This window comes from the organism of the source record quoted next, unplaced genomic scaffold (assembly GCF_019419815.1).
Source record: "Pyrus x bretschneideri cultivar Hongxiangsu unplaced genomic scaffold, Pyrus_bretschneideri_v1 Contig54, whole genome shotgun sequence".
Lineage (NCBI taxonomy): Eukaryota > Viridiplantae > Streptophyta > Magnoliopsida > Rosales > Rosaceae > Pyrus > Pyrus x bretschneideri.
Genome location: NW_025999792.1, coordinates 1,338,667 through 1,364,791, shown reverse-complemented (window position 1 = coordinate 1,364,791; position 26,125 = coordinate 1,338,667). Strand labels below are relative to the sequence as shown.

At 39.2% G+C, this 26,125-nt stretch overlaps 2 protein-coding genes and 1 pseudogene across 2 annotated transcripts; 2 read left to right on the top strand and 1 right to left on the bottom strand.

Annotated features, from left to right (window-relative positions):
- Positions 1-10,885: 10,885 nt before the first annotated feature.
- Positions 10,886-16,396, top strand: LOC125470896 (annotated as a pseudogene).
- Positions 16,397-18,512: 2,116 nt separating this feature from the next.
- LOC103946241 (mannosyltransferase APTG1) lies at positions 18,513-23,117 on the top strand. Its single transcript, XM_009356896.3, has 10 exons — positions 18,513-18,836; positions 19,162-19,429; positions 19,544-19,661; positions 20,098-20,202; positions 20,363-20,649; positions 21,322-21,603; positions 21,694-21,895; positions 22,072-22,223; positions 22,323-22,485; positions 22,607-23,117. Exons 2-10 carry the CDS (start codon positions 19,185-19,187, stop codon positions 22,688-22,690), a joined length of 1,638 nt encoding a protein of 545 aa, XP_009355171.2. The 5' UTR covers positions 18,513-18,836; positions 19,162-19,184; the 3' UTR covers positions 22,691-23,117.
- A 216-nt stretch (positions 23,118-23,333) lies between these two features.
- Positions 23,334-25,658, bottom strand: LOC103935727 (VAN3-binding protein). Its single transcript, XM_048570652.1, has 7 exons — positions 25,490-25,658; positions 25,321-25,397; positions 24,724-25,081; positions 24,162-24,341; positions 23,817-23,866; positions 23,671-23,716; positions 23,334-23,551 (listed from the first exon to the last, which is right to left on the bottom strand). The coding sequence occupies exons 1-7, from the start codon at positions 25,656-25,658 to the stop codon at positions 23,334-23,336; spliced, it is 1,098 nt and encodes a 365-aa protein (XP_048426609.1).
- Positions 25,659-26,125: the final 467 nt, after the last annotated feature.

Here is a 26,125-nt window from a genome sequence, read left to right as displayed (position 1 = left end):
CACACACTCTCCAAATTGTTTGATGTGTATAACACAATTGAAATAAGTTTCAAGAGAGATAGTGGGAGTTTAGGGACCATGACTATTGTAGTCAAAGGAGAAGTCAAATGAAGAAGGCAAAATAACTCCAAGGGAACAAACTTTCTTTATGAAAGGATGGACATTGGAAGGGGTATTTGCAAGAAATGTCTTGCAAGTGTCAAGAACACACCTTTCAAAGGTGTTGTAATATGTTCTTGAAATAGTTCAAAACAGTTGGTTCTTCTACTTGAATGCTTGATTCCGTATTAGTAACTATGTTTTACAATTGTTGTAAAAGTGTGCTAATAAAAAGTAGAAGATTAATGAGAGAAGAGAAAGTAATTCACATTCGGAAAGTGAATAAAATATAGATCTCTGCGAAAGCGGATTGTACTTACTTCTTCATATGAACTTGATAAGTCACATTTTGCATGCATTTATATCTTCCTTAATTGGCGTCTTTGTGATGTTTTTGGATTAAACTAGTTGCATTTTACATTATTTGGTGTTAGTGTGCAGCCAAGTGTGAATTTGGATCAATGGGAAGGCAAATGAATTAAAAACATTCCTTTTGGTAGCTGAGCATTATTCCAAACGTGGAGAGGATTCTAGGGAGTTAAATTGAAGTCCAAATGAAGAATCTAGGAAACATTTGACTGCTGGAATTTCAGGAAGAGATGTGGAAGTGTTAAGTGGTGCAATTCGGCCATATTGGGTGATTCTAAACAAGGCAAAAACATTGAAGTCAGATTAGGTGGTTCCAACACCAAAACATGCATTCACATGCATGTTTACAACCTTGCCGTGCAGTCCCATGTGGTTCCAGCTCACTTATGCACTTCTAGCTCTAAAACAGCTTCCACACACCTTGTGCCGTGCATTCCATTACCTTTCCAGCTCCCTTTTGCACCAAGAACATGCACTTCCATTACTTAATTCACTCAGCCATATTTACACCAACAAACACAATCATGCCGTGCAAATCCCTTGTTCCAGCTTGGTGCAACCAATTCCAGGTTGTCCACTCCTTTGTTGCAGACATTACACATGCATCTTTGATTAAATAAACCACATACATGCATATTATCTTTGTGCCGTGCATCCACCATCCCAGAAATCCATCCATTCCATGCAATTCCAGCTCACATTATGCCATTCCAGCTCCCTCTTGTCTATGCCGTGCACTTTCATACCCCTTTCCAGATTTGTACACCCAATTCCAGGTTGTCCATTTTAGCTTTGCAGCCAATACACATGCATGTTCAATTAAAATAGCCATATGCATGCATATTCCCCTAGTGCCGTGCATCCACCACCTCAGAAACCCATTCATTCCAGCTCACTTATGCACTTCCATCTCACATGTGCAATTCCAGCTCCATTCTTTATGATGGCAGTGACATTTCCCTTCTATAAAACCATGCACACTTCACACAACAAGGTTTCTTCCATCATTCCATTATTGATACGTATAGCCACTCCATTTCACTCCATCTCTATCCATTTACTCTCCCAGTTGCAGAAACCATTCAACCATAGCCGATCTACCTTCATTTACATCACACTTGGAGAACCAACACCAAAGGCCACTCTTCAAGGAATTCAACATCAGTTTTGCTTCAAGGGTTTCTTCTTATTAATTCTATGTTCACTCATGTTTTATATTTTTATGTCAAACCTTTTGTAAACATGAAGTGTAACTAATCCCTCTCTAGGGATTCGATGTAGCCTTGCAAAGTTTGCCATGTAATCAAGTTAGAATGCTCAGTTTGTCCATCTATTTCTTGTTTCATTCTCTGATTCAATTGTGACTTTGTGAGTTGATTTTAATGTTTGATCACCATTTGAATTAACCACAGGTTGTTTAGCCAAGATTAGGGCACACATCATGCATATTCTTGGTAGATATGTGAATGGATGAAGGGAATACTTTGCAAACAACCTGCCAAGTGTTACCTTTGGTTTTATGAAAGTTTCTTGTGCGTAACACCTTCTTGATTAGGAACCAAAGTTGCACATCACAACTAGGCTCATGATTAGGAACATGTGATCAAATCCACACATCATATGGTTGATCATATCTAAGTGAAACAAACTCAAGAAATAGGTAGATGGCTGAGTATAAACTAACTTAACAAACATGGACTTGGTTTAGCAATGGTGAAACCGAATCCCTAGCTTCATCTCCATTGGTGCTATCCCATTTTATTAGTTGTTGATTCATTTAATTGTGTTTACTTCATTTTCTAGTGCTTTCAAGTTACAACAACAAATCTGCCTAATTTGATTAGTTTTATTCATTTCATAGAGTTCTTGCAAAACAAGTGATTATATAGGATCAATTAGTCCCTGTGGATTCGACACCCTTACTTGTGCCATTGTACTAAACATATTCTAGCATTAGGAAGGAAATTACTTACCAGAACTACCAAAGAAATTGGAAAATACTAAAGATTGTCTTTACATTCCAATTTTAAGGAACTTAAATCCGTCACTATAGTAGAGATGGATAAATGTTTTGTTTGACAAAACATTGTTCTTTATTAATCAATAATTAGATTATTGTAATTTAATTGGTTGTCTCTATAGTAGAGATGATGTGGTAGTTTAACTGTTTAGAATACGATGATGCTTAAAACCCAAAAGGTTGCAAGGGCGTGACTAATCCCCACTGAGTTGTGACACCTCTAAAACATAAATTACGAGTTGGTAATAGATGGATGCTTTGGATCGTTAGATCCGGATCCAATGCCTTCTTGTTAAAATTGTATAGAGGCGAAATGTTCGAATCTTTATTCTTTTGGAAAGAAGAAAGAATCACAAAGTTGTTGAGATTAATTCACTTAGATGTTAGTGGCTCTTATCCACAACATAATACTACTCATGTTGTATGACATTCACCGAAGATCACTCTCGGTTGGACTATAGTTTATTTTGAATAAACACAAGTCCGAATACTTTGCAAAAGGTTTCAAAGAATTCAAGAAATGTGAGTTGATGAGTAAGACGTCTAAAGTATTTACCTCCTTGGATTTGATCCAAGGAAAGATAACACTTTAGATGAGTTTCCTTGATAGATATCAAGGAAAATAGCATCATAAGATAATGAATTTCTCCATTAGGAGAAGAACGAACTTGAATAAAATTTAGTTCGTTGGATGTTATCTATTACCCATATATAGGATATAAATACTTCTAAAAAAACAATATGATTGTCAATTAGAAGATCTTCCAAAATTTTCCTAACTCCATAAGATGTAGTTGGAAAGAAAGACAAATCTTAAACATGTTAAGATCTTCCAAAATTTTCATAACTCCATAAGCAATATTTGTTTGATATGATCAACAAAAATAACAACCTAGTTCCTACACCACAAGCTCCAAGGTAGTCGAGAAGGATTTATAAATCGTCTCAGTTGAATGGTTTGAACTTTATGACTATGTCATAGAGTTACACCTCTTAATTCGAAAGAAATAAGAATGAAAATCCTTATGACTACACTGAGTGTATATATATGACATATACTCAAGGAAATGGTAAAGTACCATTTGAATCGAAATAATGAAACCTTAATAGCTAATCGGTAGCTTAAGGTGACTACACTCAAAGAAAATGGTTGACTTTGAAGAAACCGTCTTTTGACATAGTCTTAGTTTCAATTAATTCGAAGATTGCTAGAAACAACTAAATGGTGATTCAATGTTTGGACATAATATGGGTTTCCGAAACCATTATCAAGATAGTCTTGATAATATATGTCTAAAACTAAGAATCACAAGACATATAAGTTGTAGAGATCCATCCATCATGAATCTCAACAAGTTAGTGGGAGCTATAAGCATCTTATGAGAAAAAGGATCAAATCGTTTGATTTCTCATAAAGATGTAAATGAATCTTTTGTTTACTAGGTTTACAAAAGATTAGTGGGAGTTAATCATATTCCTAAATTTGAATATATATACATGATATATATTAATTTTGAAAATGAAAGGAATTCTTCATCGTTAAAGTTATGACTTAAAACATTCTATAATGATAAAATGTATATGGGAGACATAGTCTATATACATGGGATGGAAATCTATAATGCTAGATTTCAAGATATAATTCGATTATATCAAAAATAGACAAGAGATGCTAGGAAGTTTCTCATATGATGATAAACTTCAATTAGAATGACAATTCTAGTGAGACTAGGAAGTTGTTCTTCTCAAAGGGAATGTACCCTTTGACTCCCAAAGAAATAATGCGTAAATAGAATCCTTTATGCATACGCAGAAAGGTGATTTATGTATTTCATATTGTATGAAAACATTGATATAAGTTGTACCTAGAACGGTACAAGATGATATCAGTGCAAGCCCAGGATCAGAACCATGGCAACTGTCAAGTGAATCCTTCGGTATTTAAGAAATACTAAGGATGGATTCCTCAAGAATGAGGAAGAATTAGAGTAACGTAATGGAAGCGTAAATGTATTAGATTATGAATCTAATCCATCATAGAATATCTCTTCATTATGAATGAAGTGATAATGAGATATCTCTTTATTATGACTAAAGAGATATTTGGGTGGAAACGTTAAAAGTAATGACTTTAATGTGTTCCATCATGTATGCAAAATATATTGCCATATAGAAGCTTACAACATTGTTGTTTGGATGGGAAAGTTCATTTATGAACTCTCCATTCGGTTCCAACCAGAAAGTGTATGACACTAATGGGGCGATAGCTCAAGCCAGGGAATCAAGGTCTCATCAAGGTCCGAACTCAAATGAGAGACTGAACCACATGATTGAGAATCATGTATAATGGTGACGTCGTTATTCTCAAGGTTGCTTCTATGGATAACATATAGATATCCATTGTCTAGGCCTACTACTCAGCCATTTATGAAATGACTACAGAAGAGGTATCATCACTGATGACTAAGCTGATTGGCTCTAGTGCAAGTGGAGATTGTTGGAAATGTGCCCTAAAACCAATCATATGATGATACTTTATGGACATTTCACATGTTAAACTAATCTAGTTTAATATTAAGGGCAAACATTATTGTTTGAGCCGTCTCATATAAATGTTATATGCTTAAACGATAAGTCCAAGGAATATGTGATTGGGAGAATGCGATCTAAAGAAGTTAGATTCATGAGACCATTCTTTCGTAGACACATCCTAAACGTTCCTGATCATAGGATTGCCAATTGGGCATTGACAGTCCGTTAAGATCAGTACGTGCTGTGTCTTCTCTCAGGGAAAGTGACTAGTCTCGAGTCAATGGTGTGAGTGACACCAAGACAAGCATGTAGGTGCTCTATAGAGAATGAGTTCACTGAACACGATCAACGAGGAGTTCTCATATTCATGTCACATGAGAACTCATGGTTGGGATAATGCAAAGTAGTCCTTTGACCTGAGGCATCACAGAAATCCCCTTAGGCCGGCCATTTAGAGGAGGGTAGTGAACTTGGCTTAATTGCAAGTTTGCCACTCCATTGTGAGGTGGTATAAAGACATCTTTATAGCCATTTCATCCTTAGGGTTTTCTTGGGAGTAAAGATGAGAACACAAACCTCCCTTTGCTCTCAAAGAGGCTGGCCAATCTAGAGGGGAAAATCTAGCAATCTTACTTCCTCTAGGTCACTCATTTCTTCTTCAATATGCCTTGGTGTGGAGACTTAGAGGTTCTCAATTTTGGGAACTTGGAGAAACCTTTTCATCCATCCAAATCCATGGATCTAAGATGCAAGGAATGAAGGCCCTCTCTTTGGGTGATTAGCCTTTGCTTATGCAAAGAGGAATCTACAAAGGTATTGATTTCTCAACTCACTTTGTTTTGAGTTGAGTCTTGGTTCACCTATCTACTAGGCTTTGAAGTTCATGGGTTAAGTTTTGTTTTTGAGTGCATATAAACATGATTCCGCCTTTTAATTGTTAATTGCATGTTGTTGATGTTGCTCAAATGAACTTGTTTTTCACAAATCTTCCTTAAAGACATCCATACCTGTTAAAACTCCAAAATCTAACATAAAATGGTTGGAAAAATCCTTGAAAAACAACTATTCCTGCATACCCACTGCCAAGCTTATTTCGACATCCAAACTTAACCAAAACTAGTCTAACGTGCCAGGGAAGTTGAGTAATTACCTTACTAAGCCTCAAAACTAACTAAAACCTTCGCGATCACGTCGGAGAAAATTGCACCCCTTGCCAGAGCTCGGGTATCTCGATTTCTACCAGTCTTTTCCTCAAACCAAGGGTACGGCTCGACTCGTGAGGTCAAAAGAAGCACAATGATGCTAACCTTACACTCAATTTGTGAAGTTTTGAAAGGATTTTGGGAGCTGTGAGCTCAGGTTGTACAGAAAGAGAGAGTTCGAGAATGAGATAGCGTGTGAAGGAAGAAGGGCATGTGTGGTGTATGTGTGTGTGACCTTGTCCAGATTGGGCAATTTTAAGTTACCATAATTTCTATTGGGCTACAACTTAGGGCCACCAAATTGGTCCTAAACAACCCTACAATTTTAATTGGATCCCAAGAGATAGGAAATAAGGTAATTGGTCCATTGTCTTGGCCCTTTTATTATTTTCTTAGTCCGCTTATACAACCACCACACATTGTTTCAAGGGCAAAATCGTCATTCCCATGCTTTTGAAGGTAAAATATATTATAATTCGGGACAGGTCGTCACACCACCTGTTATTCGTTAAAGAAAGTAAATTTTAAACCAATAAATAATTATAAGAAAAATATAATATTAAATTAGTATATACATACCAAATTGTCATATAAATATTACTTCAAAATAAAAAATACATTTGTCTTTCAAGTTTTACTTACTCCAAAATATGAGCCTAATGAAAAACATTAGTATTCACACTTTAAATTAATTATTATAATTTTTTAAATGTGTCTGGAATTTTTAAATTACTTTGATAATTTTATTTTTTTAATGTTTTTATCTCACTTTTAAGAGGATAAAATGTGACAGCCCGTTCCGGAAATTTTAAAAAAGTACGTGTGAAAAGATAATTTTGCCACTAGTGTGATTTCTTAACGTTGTGTGGTAGTTTTGAGTTGGTGTGGTTGGTTGTGGACCACACACACACTCCCATAATCTTCCTTAGCCTTTCCCCCTATCCCTGCACCTGTCCCGAGCTCCCTCTCCCTTCCCATTTTACATACAACGTACGGACACACACACAAACCCATCAAATCTTCACAGATCGAAGAAACAAAATACATATCCAAGCTCGTGAGGCTCGTAGGAGTCCAACCATACCCATTTCAGGTAAGGTTACCTTCGTTTTCACGTCGAACTTAAGATGCCCGATTTTGGTACTGTTCATGCACACGTAATTTCTCATGTTTTTGGGAATTTCAAGCTTGTAAGAAGCTTGGTAAGGTCCTTAGGAGGCTCGGGGTGGTTCGTTTGAAGGTTTTGGACGTCGGGATCGTGAGTTTCGAAGTTGGCCAGAGTTGGGGGTATTTTCAGGCGAGATTTCATGGATTTTAGCACTTGAAAGTGGTACGATCTTGTTCCTCTCGTTGTAAGCTTCATTTTGGTACCAATTTTGTGAAATTTGGTTGAAAAACGAAGAAGATATCACGATTTGAAAATTTCACGATTTTCCGGCGCCGGCGACGGTGTCGGAGAAGACGACGGAATATTCCGTCAAAACTGACGGAATATTCCTAACGCCGTTGACGGAAACCGTTAAAGATAACGGAATATTCCTGACAGCGTCAATTGACGCCGTCAGCGTGCCAGGCACGTGCCTATGCGTGGCCGGCGCGTGGGGGCGCGTGCGGCGGTGGAAAATTTTTCTAAAAATATGGGGATGTTCCTGAGGTTGAGTAGATCACGTTGGTGTATTCATACACCCCATTTGAGAAATGTATGAGAAGTTATTTCTAAAGGTTGGTTATGTGCTTTAAAATTAACGTTTTTATAGTTGTTTTGCATATAGGTGAGACGTATCCCGAGAACGAGCGTGGTCACTCGAGGCAAGGGGGTTACGACCCTTCTACGTACTAGTGAGTGGGCTTTTGGTTTTTCGTATATACCTATATACTTATACGTTTCCCAGAAAATGAATTAAAATGTTTTTACATTATTATGTCATGTTTATTGGTTGCCGTTCGTTTATGCATTATTAGTCATATATATATATATATACATGTGTATTGGTGCTGTGGACGCATAGGTAAGTGCTAGGTGAGTATGATTTTACATTTACATTCAGTAGTGTTTCTAGTTACATAGAGAGCTCATAACCTGCACCCCCGGTGTTAGTGCTCCCACCCAGAGTAGGGCACAGTCCTTCATGTGATGTTCACTTCCCGCACCACACGCTCATCTTGGATCCAAGTTAGGTGCACAGGCTTGTCGTACAGACCACTTTAGGTGGTTCCGACTCGTAGGTGACCCGCGATTATTCGCCCAGCCTTCACGTGATCGTAGCACTAGAGCGTACTTATATTACACCCAGGCCTGTCGTACAGACCACTTTAGGTGGTTCCGACTCGTGTGCAGGTATAGTTAGTGAGATGAAGATTCGAGCTCTAGATTCAGCCGTACAAGTCACGTTAGGTGACTCCGGCTGACAGTTTACATGGTTTTGATTTGATGTTTCCTGAGCACTGGCATATTACTTCGAGACATATTGCATGGCACGTTTTTCGAGCATGACTTATATATATATACTATTTTCTGGGAAGTATACAGGTTTTACGGCGAGGGATTAGAACTTACTTATTAAATTGGTTTTCGAAAAGCTTTGTTTTTGCCCACTCACGCTTTTGTTTTGCGCCCCTCCAGGTTCTAGTTGGCTAGCACATTTGGTGGCTTCCTTGAGGACTTTCCCGGCATATCTGACAGACCACCACCAGCGTAGGACCACCTTTGGGTGTGCTTTTGTTATCGTCATTTCCTTTTGGACTGCACTAAGCTTTATGCTCTGAACTTAGGGTTCACACTTACGCTTGCACTTGTTGTATTTACTTTGTGTAAAGCTAGTTTTTATTTGTTCGTACCATTTATATTATTATTACTATTATTTTATTAGCTTTCGCACTGTGCACATGGTTACATCACTTCCACGTGACGGCCAGCATGCCCTGATCTCGATCGGGGTGTGTCAGTTTGGTATCAGAGCCTAGGTTTGACAGTCCTGTACTTTTGTGAGTATTCTAATGGTATTGGTGTCTTCTGTCAGAATTATGCCGCCTCGTTGGGAACCACGTCGCTCTGCTGAGCCTAGTTTCCCCGATATTGCTCAGCTGGGGGAAGCTATTGCTACAGCTATTCATTCGGCGATTCGCCCTCCCCAGAGGACTCTTCTGGAGACTATGTATAATTTGAAGTTGGATAAGTTCGAAGGTAACGAGGGTCATGAGGGTGCAGAGCAGTGGCTAGAGCATATTGAGAAGACTTTTCGTGTTTTGAATAGTCAGGGGAATCTCCCTGTCGAGAAGTGGGTAGAGACGACCTCGTGGTTTTTGGGTAAGGATTCTGCATCCTGGTGGGAATAGGAACTTCGTCGTTTGACTCCAGCTGAGAAGACTGATTGGGATGTTTTCAGTGAGTTGTTCAAGAGAAGGTTTGTGCCCCCTGAGTATATTAACCGTAAGAAGCAAGAATTTACTGAGTTAAGACAGGGGAAACTGACGGCGAATGAGTATTACCGGAGGTTCACTGATTTGTCGCGCTATCATCCTGAGGTTGCTGGTAATCCAGCGGAGATGCTTCGCCGTTTCTGTTTAGGCACTAGGAAGAAGTGGCGTTCGATGGCGACCATTACCCATTGTGATACCTACCAGGATTTTTATGAGATTTTGCTGAGAATTGAGGATTCAGAAAATATGCCGAGCGAGAGTGATGAGGAAGAAAAAGATGGTAATCAGAAGAAAGATGATAAGGGTAAAGGTCAAGCGTCGCTCGGACCTCGTCGGACTCAGAACTTCAAGAGGGGTGGCACTAGTTCTAGCTCTTCTAGCGGTGGTTTCAGCGCCACTGGTTAGGGACGTGGAGGTAGTAGGTTTGCTGGTGGTGCTAGAGGCCAGAGACAGGGTGATGGTGGTAGAGGTAGGGCCCCACTTTGCCGCAGATGTAATAATCATCACTTTGGCGAGTGTAGGCGTGGCAGCAGTGGTTGTTTTACTTGTGGGCAGATGGGACATCGGGCTACGAATTGTCCCCAGAGTTAACAGCAGAAGCCGCAACAGACTTTCTTGCCACCACTTGCACCAATCCAGCAGATTCCTGGCCCTGGTAGTTATGGGCTGACGGGTCGAGGTGGTGCCTTCTACTATCAGGGTGATGCTGTTCCTTATGCCCCGGGACAGTATCAATATCCCCAAGACCCATATTCTCATGGTAGTTATCCTCCGTATTCTGGCGGTTATATGTCGTATCCTTCAGTTCCAGCAAGCGGTTCTCAGTGGTTTCAGGGAGGACAGATTCAGCATTGCTACGAGTAGTGCGGGGTCTTCGAGGCAGTCTGGTCAGCCCAGTCAGGGGCGTGGTACTCAGAGTCATGGTGGTCAGACGAGCAGAGGTCGAGGTGGACGACAGCAGACCTAGGGGTGTATTCATAACATTTCTCTGCAAGACGCTCAGAACAATTCGGATTTGATCATGGGTACGTTAAATATCCTTGGTTATTTTGCTAGAGTATTAATTGATTATGGTGCTACACATTCTGTGATTTCTCATACATTTGCTCAAGTGACGCAACCTCGCCCCACACCTCTAGGGTATGATTTAGAGTTGGCTATGCCTAGAGGGGAGAGATGTATCGTAGATCGTGTGTTCCCAGGGTGTCCAGTGATAGTGGAGGATGTTGTTATGCCAGCTGATTTTATCCCGTTAGATATTGTTGACTTTGATGCGATTCTGGGCACAGATTGGTTGTATTTCTATCGTGCCAATATTGATTGTTACGGGAAAATAGTTACGTTCCATCGTCTTGGACTACCTGTGGTTACTTTCGTGGGTGAGCAGAGTGGGGTGAGACATGGCGTTGTCTCTACTGTGCGAGCGAAAAGGTTGTTATCTAAAGGTTGTCAGGGATATTTAGCTCATGTGGTGTTGGATGAGGCTGCTCCTAGTAGAGTAGAGGATGTGAGGGTAGTCAGACACTTTCCTGATGTTTTTCCTGAGGATTTACCTGGCTTGCCGCCAGATTGAGACATGGAGTTCACCATTGAGTTGCTTCTAGGTACTAATCCTATTTCCTTAACTCCTTATCGTATGGCTCCCGTCGAGTTAAGGGAATTGAAAGTTCAGTTGCAGGAATTAGTGGATAAGGGTTTTATTCAGCCTAGTACTTCACCTTGGCGAGCTCCAGTTTTGTTTGTGAGGAAGAAAGACGGAACTTTGAGGCTATGTATTGATTATCGGCAATTGAATCGGGTGACGATTAAAAACCATTATCCGTTGCCGCGTATTGATGATTTGTTTGATCAGCTTCGAGGTGCTTGCGTATTCTCCAAGATTGACTTGAGGTTGGGTTATTATCAGTTGAAGATTAGTAGGGATGATGTTCCTAAGACGGCGTTCAGGACTCGTTATGGTCATTACGAATTTCTGGTTATGCCATTTGGTTTGACGAATGCACCAGCTGCTTTTATGGATTTGATGAACCGGGTATTCTAGCCATATTTGGATAGGTTTGTTATTGTTTTCATCGACGATATTCTGGTGTACTCTAAGTCTAAAGCGGAGCATGTTCGACATCTTACTTTGGTGTTGAAAAGGTTGAGGGAACACCAATTGTATGCTAAGTTTAGCAAGTGCCAGTTTTGGTTAGACCAAGTTGCGTTTTTGGGGCACGTCATTTCAGCTCAAGGTATCTTGGTGGATCCTCAAAAGGTGGCAGCTGTGGAGAAATGGGAACAACCGCGAACCGTCACTGAGGTGAGGAGTTTCCTTGGTTTAGGAGGGTATTATCGACGGTTTGTTAAAGATTTTTCTGTGATTGCTTTACCACTGACGAGATTAACGAGGAAGGATGTTAAATTTGAGTGGGATGATAGGTGTGAGCAGAGTTTCCAGCAGTTGAAGTATTGTCTCACTCATGCACCTGTTTTGGCGCTCCCGGACGATAGTGGTGACTTTGAGGTCTATAGTGATGCTTCCTTGAGTGGTCTGGGATATGTGTTGATGCAGCATGGTAGGGTAATTGCTTATGCTTCACGACAATTGAAATCTTATGAGTTGAATTACCCTACGCACGATTTGGAGTTAGCCGCTATTATTTTTGCGTTGAAGTTGTGGAGACACTACCTTTATGGAGAGAAATGTAATATCTTTACAGATCACAAGAGTTTTTAGTATCTTTTTACGCAGAAGGAACTTAATCCTCGTCATCGGAGGTGGATGGAGCTGCTCAGTGATTATGATTGCACGATTGATTATCACCCTGGTCGTGCAAACGTTGTGGCTGATGCACTTAGCAGGAAGTCTCAGGGCCGTATCAATGCGTTGTACGCTAGTCGTATTCCTCTTCTAGCAGACTTGCGATCTACGGGAGTGAGATTAGAGGCAGAAGATCAAGAGGTAGCTTTACTTGCTAATTTTCAAGTTAAGCCAATTTTAGTTGATCGGGTGCTTGAAGCTCAGGTAGCTGATAGAGAGACTCAAGAATTGATCCAAGCTCGAGATCGAGGGAGGAGGAGAGACCTCAGAGTTCGTGATTCGGACGGCATGCTGATGTAGGAGGGTAGGATGTTTGTGCCTAATTATTTGGATTTAAAGAAAGCAATTCTCGATGAAGCGCATATCTCGGCTTATGTTATGCATCCAGGAGCTACTAAAATGTATCATACCATTCGACCATTTTATTATTGGCTGGGTATGAAGAGGGAGATAGCTGAGTATGTGAGTAGGTGTGCCGTTTGTCAGCAAGTCAAGGCAGAAAGGAAGAAACCGTTTGGATTGTTGCAGCCGCTTCCCGTTCCAGAGTGGAAATGGGAAAATATTACTATGGATTTTGTGTACAAGCTCCTGCGTACACATAATGGTTTTGACGGCATTTGGGTGATCGTTGATCGGCTTACTAAGTCAGCATATTTCATTCTAGTGAGGGAGAAGTACTCTTTGGGCCGATTAGCGGAGTTGTTCATCTCGAAGATTGTGAAGTACCATGGTGTCCCTGTGAGTATTGTCTCGGATCGTGATCCACGATTTACATCTAAGTTTTGGGTGGCTTTTCAAGAAGCTTTGGGTACGAGACTACTTTTTAGTACGGCGTATCATCCTCAAACGGACGGATAGTCGGAGAGAACTATTCAGACTTTGGAGGACATGTTGCGAGCTTCGGTGTTACAGTTTGGTGATGCTTGGCACACACGGTTGGATTTAATGGAATTTGCCTACAATAACAGCTTTCATTCGAGTATCGGTATGGCACCGTTTGAGGCATTGTATGGTAGATCCTGTCGCACACCGTTATGTTGGTCAGAGATCAGAGAAAGAGTTTTGGTGGGCCTAGAGATTGTTGAGAAGACTACTCAAAATGTTCAGGTAATCAAGTCTAACTTGAAGGCAGCCCAGGATAGGCAAAAGAGTTTAGCAGATCGTCATGCTACTGATAGAGTGTATGAGGTTGGCGATTGGGTATTTCTGAAGCTTTCACCGTGGAGAGGTGTTGTACGGTTTGGAAAGAAAGGCAAGTTGAGTCCCAGGTACATCGGACCATACATGGTCACTGAACGAGTTGGTGAGGTAGCTTACAGGCTGGAGTTGCCTCCGGAGTTGGCTAGAGTACATAACGTTTTTCACGTGTCCATGCTTCGACATTATGTTGCTGATCCATCTCATGTGATACCTCCTCAACCCTTGGAAATCAACCCGGATTTGACTTATGATGAGGAACCAGTGACGATTCTAGATTGGAAGCAAAAGGTTCTAAGGAACAAGACGGTGAACTTGGTGAAAGTTTTGTGGAGAAATCATTCCGTGGAGGAAGCTACGTGGGAAACTGAAGATCGGATGAGAGATTTGTATCCTTAGTTGTTCTTTGATCACTAGGGGTTGTTGTATGGTTGTTTTGAATTTCGGGACGAAATTCTTATAAGGTGGGTAGGTTGTGACAGCCCGTTCCGGAAATTTTAAAAACGTACGCGTGAAAAGACAATTTTGCCCCTAGTGCGATTTCTTTACGTTGTGTGGTTGTTTTGAGTTGGTGTGGCTGGTTGTGGACCATACACACACTCCCATAATCTTCCTCAGCCTTTCCCCCTATCCCTGCACCTGTCCCGAGCTCCCTCTCCCTTCCCATTTTACATACAACGTACAAACACACACAAACCCATCAAATCTTCACAGATCGAAGAAACAAAATACATATCCATGCTCATGAGGCTCGTAGGAGTCCAACCATACCCATTTCAGGTAAGGTTACCTTCGTTTTCACGTCGAACTCGAGATGCCCGATTTTGGTATTGTTCATGCACATGTAATTTCTCATGTTTTTGGGAATTTCAAGCTTTTAGGAAGCTTGGTGAGGTCCCTAGGAGGCTCGGGGTGGTTTGTTTGAAGGTTTTGGACGTCGGGATCGTGAGTTTCGAAGTTAGCCAGAGTTGGGGGTATTTTCAAGCGAGATTTCATGGATTTTAGCACTTGAAAGTGGTATGATCTTGTTCCTCTCGTTGTAAGCTTCATTTTGGTACCAATTTTGTGAAATTTGGTTGAAAAACGAAGAAGATATCACGATTTGAAAATTTCACGATTTTCCGACGCCGGCGACGTGCCGGAGAAGATGACGGAATATTCCGTCAAAACTGACGGAATATTCCTAATGCCGTTGACGGAAACCGTTAAAGATAACGGAATATTCCTGACGGCGTCAATTGACGCCGTCAGCGTGCCAGACACGTGCCTGCGCGTGGCCGGCGGGTGGGGGCGCGTGCGGCGGTGGAAAATTTTTCTAAAAATATGGGGATGTTCCTGAGGTTGAGTAGATCACGTTGGTGTATTCATACACCCCATTTGAGCAATGTATGAGAAGTTATTTCTAAAGGTTGGTTATGTGCTTTAAAATTAACGTTTTTATAGTTGTTTCGCATATAGGTGAGACGTATCCCGAGGACGAGCGTGGTCACTCGAGGCAAGGGGGTTACGACCCTTCTACGTACCAGTGAGTGGGCTTTTGGTTTTTCGTATATACCTATATACTTATACGCTTCCCAGAAAATGAATTAAAATGTTTTTACATTATTATGTCATGTTTATTGGTTGCCGTTCGTTTATGCATTATTAGTCATATATATATATATATACATGTGTATTGGTGCTGTGGACGCATAGGTAAGTGCTAGGTGAGTATGATTTTACATTTACGTTCAGTAGTGTTTCTAGTTACATAGAGAGCTCATAACCTGCACCCCGGTGTTAGTGTTCCCGCCCAGAGTAGGGCACAGTCCTTCACGTGATGTTCACCTCCTGCACCACACGCTCATCTTGGATCCAAGTTAGGTGCACAGGCTTGTCGTACAGACCACTTTAGGTGTTTCCGACTCGTAGGTGACCCGCGATTATTCACCCAGTCTTCACGTGATCGTAGCACTAGAGCGTACTTATATTACACCCAGGCCTGTCGTACAGACCACTTTAGGTGGTTCCGACTCGTGTGCAGGTATAGTTAGTGAGATGAAGATTCGAGCTCTAGATTCAGCCGTACAGGTCACGTTAGGTGACTCCGGCTGACAGTTTACATGGTTTTGATTTGATGTTTCCTGAGCACTGGCATATTACTTCGAGACATATTGCATGGCACGTTTTTCGTGCATGACTTATATATATATACTAGTTTCTGGGAAGTATACAGGTTTTACGGCGAGGGGTTAGAACTTACTTATTAAATTGGTTTTCGAAAAGCTTTGTTTTTGCCCACTCACGCTTTTGTTTTGTGCCCCTCCAGGTTCTAGTTGGCTAGCACGTTTGGTGGCTTCCCTGAGGACTTTCCCGGCATATCTGACAGACCACCACCAGCGTATAACCACCTTCGGGTGTGCTTTTGTTATCGTCATTTCCTTTTGGACTGCACTAGGTTTTATGCTCTGAACTTAGGGTTCACACTTATGCTTGCACTTGTTGTATTTACTTTGTGTAAAGCTAGTTTTTATTTGTTCGTACCATTTATATTATTATTACTATTATTTTATTAGCTTCCGCACTGTGCACATGGTTACGTCACTTCCACATGACAGCCAGCATGCCCTGATCTCGATCGGGGTGTGTCATAAAATATTTGTAAGTATGACTGTATGAGAGAGCAAAAACTTTGTTACGACGTTGACTCTAAAATTAAAAGTCTGTTTTTTTTGTCTATACTAATATATGAAATTTGGACAACAGGTCAAGTAAAATGTATCCTAATAATGATAATAAAAAACTTTTATATCAAACTCAGGGGGAGTATCCCAAAGTATACTCCCTTGATCTTAATATACTTTTTTTTCCTACGATTATGAGCAATTTTTCCTTTGGATTTTTGCTACTTGACAAGGTTTTGACAAGGCACCCATCCTAAGTTGGTCATATCCTTGACGTACATCCAGTAGATGTTTAATTTGGCTTTGCACTTTCTCACTAACTTTTCCTTAGATTATGGGTTTTTGTCCCGCCTTGGATTCTACCATAGCCATTGGGTTTTTGTGAGACTTAGTTCCATATGCAAGTTCCTTTGCCTGAGACTAGCGTGTTCCTAGATCAATGCCAATGAGTCAACTTCCTCAACTCTACCTGATGACGAATCTACTTGAGTATTTACACACTCAAGAGGGAGTGTTATAGATATTATATTAAAGTGAGATTGTGTAAATCCTAGATATATTTGGTTACTAGTTATTCTTTCCCAACTAGAATTGTATTTACTTGGAGGATAAGTAATTCCTCTCCTCTTTACTACTATAAATAAAAACATTGCGTAGGGGAATAACACATCTCATACATGTTGGCATTTAGATACTTTAAGAACTTGATCAACCAGATCAGTAGACTACATTTATATATGTTATATTGTTGTCAACATGGAGTATTAATATACAAATTAAGGAAGCAAGAATTACTTGCAGGATTAGCCATGAGGTTAGGCAACCAACGCAAACTCTTTTGAACGAATTGCAAAGTTAATGTATCAAAACCTTTGCAGTGATCTTCCCTTCTCTAGGACTCAGAATAACTTCACTCTCAATAGGTATACTGCATATAAATGTCTGAGAAGAGAGACCATACTGCAGTTATATTGTTTGCGTGATATTACAACTGCTCCTCCTATCGTGGTAACAATTGTGTTTGCAGTTTTAAGAGTTTGTAACCAATTCTTATTCCATTATCTTTAATTCTAATAATTTCCCTCTTATGTATTTTATCATGATTAAAATACTTATATGTTCATTATTAATATAAGTCCAATTAATCCTCATAACATATTCGATATCATGGTTTTATTATAACTCACATTCCTTTGAAAACCTTACAATACAAACAGAGAAAGCCCTACACTTTCTCCACTCCCTCTTGCTGCAGCTCTCTGTACCTTGTTGGTTAATATAGGCCACAACAACTACCTTTTTTTAATGTTTTATATTGAGGTATTTTCAGATTTTGTACGGCAATGTGAAAAAGTTTGGTTTTTTCTGCATCTAAGATATTTTTTGAATTTCTTTTCTTAGCTTTTCTGATGATTGTTGTAGTGTGTATTTTGGGTTTTCAATTTTATATTTGCATATATGTATGCATATGTGTGTGTACACATTTTGGAAATTTTCTAGTTTGTTGAGTTTGAGCAAATGGGTTCTGTGGAATTTTAATTTGTGTGCAAGCAATGGCAATAAATGGTTTAATGTTTTACCTTTTTTTTGGCATTTGAGGAAGTTGGTCAATTTAACTGACCAACCGAATCAATGGACAGTTTGATACAAGAAAAAATTCATGAACAAATGAAGGGAATAGGATACTATCTAGATCCTTTTGTGAGGATATCGTGGATCACTTCATCGTATTTGTTCACTTGTCATCATGTGCTATAAATTATTTTAAATTTTTTATTTTAAAATTAAATACAAACAATACTAGAAGAAAATTGGCTGCCCGATGTAATGAACGGACATGGTAAAGTAATATCCGGAATCCTAACAAAGAGGATCTGGAAAGGATCCTCATCCCAATTGAAGAGATATGATCCTCAATGGATCCTCTTTGTGAGGATCTGAGGATCCGAGGATCCTTTAATCCTATCTGTTATCGTATATCGTGCGGATCAGTTTTCGTCAGGTACTATTTGTGTTCAATTTTAAATAATGTAATTTAAAATAATTTCTGACCGTACGATATATGATAAAATGACAAAATTAAAAGATTCACGGAATTCTCATAAAGAAGATTCGGAGAGAAGCCTATTTCTTGTTCAAAAGCCAACCTTTATACAACAGATAAAAAAAAGTAGAGATCCGATTTGGTGCGTTGCACTCTATTTCGTTGTGAAGGCATTTAAGTCTATTGCAACAAAAATAGTTAAAATTATAAGATTTAAGAAAAGTAGGCTAAATAAAATATATTAGTATTCCAATTTCCCATTTGAAATTCCGGGACTCTTCCGCTCTACTCTCCCTTCCTCGGCCAGTTTGTGTCTTTCAGGTACGGCGGACGCCGTTGATGATTGACCTCTCCCAACCCTTGTCTCCGTCTGGATCGATGTCATGGACCTCTCCACAAGCTCATCTCTCACATTCGTTAACGCGTAGTTTTTCTCTCTCTCTGAGATTCTTTGATACCCGGTGAATCTGCACTGAGTTCGACGCCAGTAAGCCTCTCTGTTCAAATTCTGTGAAATAACGATATTCATTAGTTTGCAAAGGGTTTAGGGTTTAATATTTCAATCAATCTCCGTTCGTATTTTTGTTGATTTTATTATTATTGTAATAATTATTAATTTTCATTTATTTGAGTGATTAGAGGAACCCTGTAAAATTCATTTATGTTGCTGTTATATAATCGAGTAGTTGAATTAAATTCCCTGTTTATCCAATAATGCATTTTCAAAGCTATGAATGCCAATTTTATAGATTTGAAATTCATTGATTCGGACAAGCTTTTGCATTTCTAATTTAAAATTACTAAAAATTCAGTTTAGACAAGATAAATCTTTATAATGAGGCAAAGGCAGAGTGCTGCTGTCTCACCAGCAGCAGAATCAGTCAAAACCGAAAACCTAGTTCCTACGAAATTAGGTCCACAGCAAAAGGAATCCCCGCCAGGTGATTTTCTAGGCTCCTCCAGGAAGGTCTTTGCACTCTGTTTGGCCTTTCGAATGGTAAATGCTCTGTTGATTCAGACCTATTTTAACCCTGATGAACACTGGCAAGCCCTTGAAGTTGCACATCGCATCACTTTTGGGTACCCCTTATTTCTCCTTTTCTTTTTCAAGGCAAAGAGTGAAGATTCTTGATTTAAAAGGGTAAATAACTAATCCTCAAATGGGTTTCTATTTTTATTGTTGTGTAATGACAGGTATGGCCATTTGACATGGGAGTGGAAGAAGGGGATTCGTAGCTATTTGCATCCTTTTCTCTTTGCCTTCCTTTACAAAGCTCTTGCAGTGTTGGGTCTTGATACCCCATGGCTCATGGTAATCGTTTTATAATTATGGGCAATGTATGCCTTAGTTAAACTATAATGCTGTTATTATATTATATGCAAGGGAAGGAAGAATGGTTTCCTGGGAACTGTATCGTTGGCGGACTTGTGGATATAAAAGTTCATACTTGTTACAAGTTAAAATGATCATCGGACAGATGCATCACTTGAGAAATTAGCTTATTCTGATTTTGAATCATTATAGTTGCCTACATAGGTTTCTAGGAGTTATTATGAATTGTTGTCATTAAGTGATTTAAATGTTTTTTTCACGTGCATTGGTATTTGTTCTAGAAAGGTTTCCCTTGATTTCCTTATGCTTACTTTGCACCCCAAAATCACATTAAACTTCTGCTGCATGAAGTAATTCCATTTCTCCTTGTTGTCTTTTGAAGTTCGTATTGTCATCTTTATTCTATCTTCTGCAGGTCAAGGCTCCGCGGCTATTTCAGTCTTTTTTAGCTGCCTTTGGTGATCTATACTTGTATAAACTCTCTGTCATCCTCTTTGGTGACTGCGTTGCTAAATGGGCTGTATCCTTTTGTACAGGGGTTCTTTACTCCTTTAATGGTAATAGTTGTGTCTAACTGTAAGTTTATTTCAGATAGTCAATTTCAATTACTATTGTTGACTGAAAACACTATTGTAACATCAGGCTCTTTCTGGTAAAGTATGTACTTAACTCAATTCCAGCTGTTCTCACAATTGACAAATTGGTTTATGTTTTACTGCATCACTCGTACATTATCAAATAGTTTGGAGACTGTTCTTACCCTTGTGAGCCTGTACTACTGGCCCTGTATGAGGGCTTCTTCCAGCAAACTTCCTTTGGAATCAAGGAAGTGGGGTTTGATTATTGCCGCATTAGCTTGTGCTATCAGACCAACAAGTGCTATCATATGGCTGTATGTTGGGCTTCTTGAGCTATTTTTGACATGTGATAAACTGAGATTCATTTTTCTGGAAGTGGTTCCTATGGGGTAGGTATTTAGCCATCTCCCACTGAGTACTTGTTTTAAATAGTGCTTATATTAGGAACTTGATCATGAATTGTTGGTGCTTCTGAGCTATATCATAGGTTATTCTCATAATGATTTTTGTCCTGTTTGTTTTCTCTTTTATTTCGGCAGTGGACTAGTAATTGAAAATGAAGCTTGAATTATGAATTTTTGAAGTTTGGCTTTAATGGTAACATGGAGTTATAGTTGATGACTTTGCAATGCTGCAATTGGATAGATGCAGACGCAAAAAAAAAAAAAAAAAACAAAGGAGTGGCAGCTGTAGGGTTATTGGTGATTACTGAAATTTGATATGCACGTGATAAAAGGTGATGAAAACAATAATGATACCTTGAAATGTCTGTCACTTAAAACCAGTTCTGGGCTTATATAATTCTCCGAAATGTGTTTTAGCCGGGTTATGGAAATAATTTGTAAATCATGTCTTATTTTCGTTTTAGTAGTCTCCATGTATTAAGTTAAGGAACATCTAGGAAAGACGTCAGCACCACTGCAGGGTGACTAAAAATTTTAATGAATTGTGTAAGCTCCTATGGAGGCAGGTCAAGCATTCATGTCAGCTAATGTGTAGTTTTGCATAATTGAGTTGACGTTATTATTGTTCTCTTTACTCTTTTTGACCTAATGTTTCAGGGTCCTGGTGCTTGGTTTTACATTTTTATTGGATCGTTTGATGTACGGCTCATGGGTCTTTGTACCTCTTAATTTTATAAGATTCAATTTTCTTTCTGCTGGTGGAGACTATTATGGGACTCACAAGTGGCACTGGTACTTCACTCAGGGATTTACAGTCATGATATTCACTTTCTTACCATTTTCTGTTGCTGGAATCATACAATCCAAAAATTGGAAACTTTCTGGCCTTATTGCATGGGTTTTAGGACTTTATAGTGTGCTAGGGCACAAAGAATTCAGGTACCTCTTCTATTAATTTATACAATTGAATATGGTTCTTTGACCTTTCTTTCTGTTTACAATTAATACTCTTCTAATTTGACCTTACAGGTTTGTTCTGCCTGTACTTCCTGTAGCTTTGATCTTCTCTGGACATTCCTTAGCTGCATTAAGAACATCGGTTTCTGCATATGGTAAAGGAAAAGAATCATTAAAGATTCATAGCAAATTCCCTGCAAAAATGCATTTGGCCATCTTTTTCTTGCTCGCTACCAATATTCCAGTGGCCCTGTATATGAGTTTGGTTCATCAGGTACTCATTTTGCTTTTTGATAAACACAAGGGCTGGGTAGCTTTTTATTGTTCTTTGGCAAGTACTTGCTTTAAATGCTAGACTTCTACCTCAAATGTTTTCATTTAAGTTGTTTTACGGTCCCTATTCCACTTCCATCTTTCCTTTTGGATAACACTTTTGAACATGCTAGACAGAGAGGCACTGAGGATGTTACTTACTATCTATCCAAAGAAGTGCTTCACGGAAAAGTGAGAAATATACTTTTTCTGATGCCTTGCCACGCTACACCTTACTACTCTACGGTGCACCGTGACCTTCCGATGAGATTCCTAGACTGCTCACCAAGGTTTGATCCTTAGCAACGTGGATGGAATTATTTTCTTTCTTGCAGCTCTTCATGAGAACGGTTTTGTAATTTATAATTTGTTGGAAATTTTGTCGACAGTGAAGAAAAAGGAATCCCAGATGAATCAGACCAATTCATGATGGATCCTGTTAGTTTTACATCAGAGCTTGCAAAGAATTGGTCTTTACCTAGTCACATTGTAGTATTTGATTCGGAAGAAAAACAGTTGAGGGATTTTCTGATTTCACATTCTTTCAGAAAGGTGCATGCTACAACTCATAATTTTAGTGCTTAATTGTTGCATTTATGCTAAATACAAATAAGTTACTTCTTAAATTGCTTTCCATGGTTGCACTGTACTTATATCTGGCCTATGATGACAGATAAAAAGGTTTTTCCATGCGCACTTCAAAGTGGACCGTGATCTGCAAGCGTCAGTTGTTGTGTACGGTTTGACAGGCGACTGATTATTGTATGTGCAACTAGAACCACTCCAGTATGATGAGCTGGAAGAATTTATTGACTTTATGTCTTGATGAATGGAGTGAATGGCCAGAGCATGGGGGTTTATTGGATACATGCCTGCCTCAGCAGATTCCAACTTCAGACCGTCAATTAGTATGTAACAACTTTTTTCCATTCATTAACCCCGGATTTTATTAAATGTTTTGTTTCCGTTGATTTTTCTGCGTTTTTATGCGTCTATCTATGTTGTGTTAAACTTGATTTTTCAACTGGATACAGCCTGTGAGCATGGATAGGCTGTCCTGGTTAAAACTGATATCAGTTTTGACCCCTTTAGCGATGTGGTCTGAAAATGTCGTACAAATACTTGTGTCGTCATCATACATAAGCTTTTGTGTTGCTATAATTTACTCGTCTCAATTTGCATTCTTCCCTCTGTTTTGCTTCTTGTATTCCTATAATTATTTGCTATCACATTGTAGTTATGCTTTGATAATACATTAGCTTGTTGTTTAGCAGAAATGATTGCTTTAAGCCAGAATGGCGAATTGATTATAGTTACAAGTAGAGGGCAAATATGCGCATAGGTGCAGCAATACAATGATCATCGGGATATAGCTCATAACACTAGTTCTTTTTTGGTCGCTAGTTCTTGTAGTATTGAAGATGATATTTCATAAATGAAGTAGAGACCATGAGCATATGGTTAATGGTTGTCGCCCATGTCTTATACCGTTGATAGTCGGCTTCCATGTCTAGCTTGAACGGCCCCCTACTTGTCGTTAACACGATGAGATAACCCGTACCATTCTCACCCGCTTCTGAATCTTTATACAGCTCTGCGTACATGTCCAGTATGATACCTATTTTCATCATAACGAAAAGCAATTAGAATTGGAAAATAGTTTCGGACTCAGATTCTTTTTCGAACTATCTCACGTGAGATGCGATTCACATTGTAACGAATTTTTCATTTACGTACTTTCCTTAGTGTTGTTGAAAAGACTGAGCTTCCTCATTTGAAGAACCTGTAAGGTTGAATTAAGAATTGAAGGTTAAGCTCTAATTAAGGCTTTAGTTACTTCCATGGATTTACAAAATAGCAGTGAACAAGTGTAACTTGCAGACCTTGGCTTCACTGTTGAGGTTGACAGACACCAATCTAACCTTGCACTTCCCTGCAAACACAATTTGCAAATTCAATTAGGAATTCGAAACCAAAATCCATGCTCATTCGAGATTCGGAGAGTCGGGGATGCAGTAAAATTACACTACACAAAGAAATGGTATGTTCGTCGGAATGATGGAAATACAGATTCCGCTTGCTAAAATGATCAGTTTTTGATCGATATGTCACCGATATTTAATTGAATTTTGATCAGTTCAACAGTTGAGATTTATGAACTCGTCATTCCATCTAATTTATCAGAAGAAAAACCTGAATAAATGAAGGTATAAAATAGGATTACAAACCGTCGGGTGTTTCAGTGGTGAGCTGGGAACCTATTGCAAGCATTGATCTATACTTGTCAAAGTCGAAATCGACCTCCTCAGCGTCAGGGTTGTCCTCGATAGGCATCACAGGTGCGGTCCCATTTAGTCTCTTCTTGCGGCATCCTGATCTTTCTTTCAATGTAGCTGCTCCCTTCAATGCTATATGTTTCAAACCACACCAATGAAAAAAAATTATGTTGTGCTTCTAAAGTATAAATACTCTAGGTTTTCTATTGGCATTATTATATAAAACTGTTGTTCCTTTGTCGTTGGGTTAGGTATGGATGGTTGAGATGCCCCTTTTATGTGCATCTTTAACCGTCCATACCTAATAAAGATGAGTTGTGTTACATTTAGTTACCGATTTCTAACATTTGATGCATGTAGGCCCACAATACACCGCTTGTTAGGATTCGCATGTGCACATGAGAAATTAACCGTAGCATTCTTCAATACCCATATTACACAAACCACACACATGTGGGTTATTTATATATCAAACCAAGGTAGAGAACAAGGATAATGGATATAGGATATTTACATGTCGTAGCTGCAGCTGTTAGAGTTAAGATGTCACTTGCACTTGTGCTATCCATGGCCGAACCTATTACACTGTTGAGCTGCCCCTTCCTTGCCCCCATTGCTTCTGCAACTTTTGCACACTGGGCCGCCATCAGCATGGCTGCAGAAGCGATGGCAGCTTCCTTGGCAGTGATTGACCCATCATTTTCTGATTTTTCAGCTGCAATAGCAACAAGTGCAGCCGCTACACCCGCCATTGATACTGCTACAAGGACTTCAGCTCTTTGCAGCCTCTGCTCCTCTTTCCGCCTTTGCTTAATGTCTTTAAGCCATTTCTTGATCGACATGTTCTCAAATGGCACTATCTTCCATGACATCTGCACAAAAGAAGAAAGTATGACCAAAGTAATTGTCCCAGCTCAACTTCTTACAAGAACGTACGAGCCAATTCTATATACCCATTTTTTCCGAAGAAAGCCGGTGTAGTTCAATTCTGGATGCATGGCTTGTTGCATCCATATAAACGATTAAAGAGGAAAAAAAAAACAGTATGTTATCAGCATAATTGGTTTTAAGATACTCAATTAGCTGAGATGTATTTATATGCATCGTATACATGTTTCACCTTCACGTCATTGGATTTCCATGGTGGTGGAGGCTTGAGATCTGCATCATCCATATCTTGTCTAGATTCTGAGAGTTGTAAAATCAATCTCGTGAACTTTCTTATAGTATGACATATCAAAAACTGAAATTGCGACAACTTTGACCTACCGCTTAAGGACTCTTGTTGTGGCTCTTAAACTTGTCAATCGGATCATCGAGTAGAACCACTGATCGATCTTGCTGGTCTGGTTGGAAAGCTTGCACTGCAAAGTTGCACCATGCAAGGGACAGAAAATCCGTTGTCTCAGGATGTGACTCCGGAGTTGAAGTAGTGAAATTTGAATCCATGCAACTCAGCAGCAACTGGGACCTAAAAGGGTACTTTGGAGATGGAGTTTGACAGAATATGAGATTGGAACTACTCAGTGTCAAATAAACATATAAAGACATGCAAAAATCACCATCATATATAGCCACGTAACTTATGATGTGCCTAGTCTTTTCACTGAGAACATCTTGTTCCCTGTACTCGGTGATATGATTGGACATACGAGATATTACAGTTGGAAGGCCAGTTTAGATATGTCACCAATACGTTAATCGACATTTAAGTTATATTTGGTTTAAAAATTTGATTTTTCTAGCATTACCTTCAAATAATAAAATGTAGTTGCTTGACCAACTTGATGTCAAAAGTTTTCATATATTTAAGTTGGTGAAAACAATTTGCTCCATTAATAATATTACAGGAGTCGAACAGTGATTGTCTATCTTTATTTTACATTTTTTTTTATAAAACCAGTGTATTTCTTATG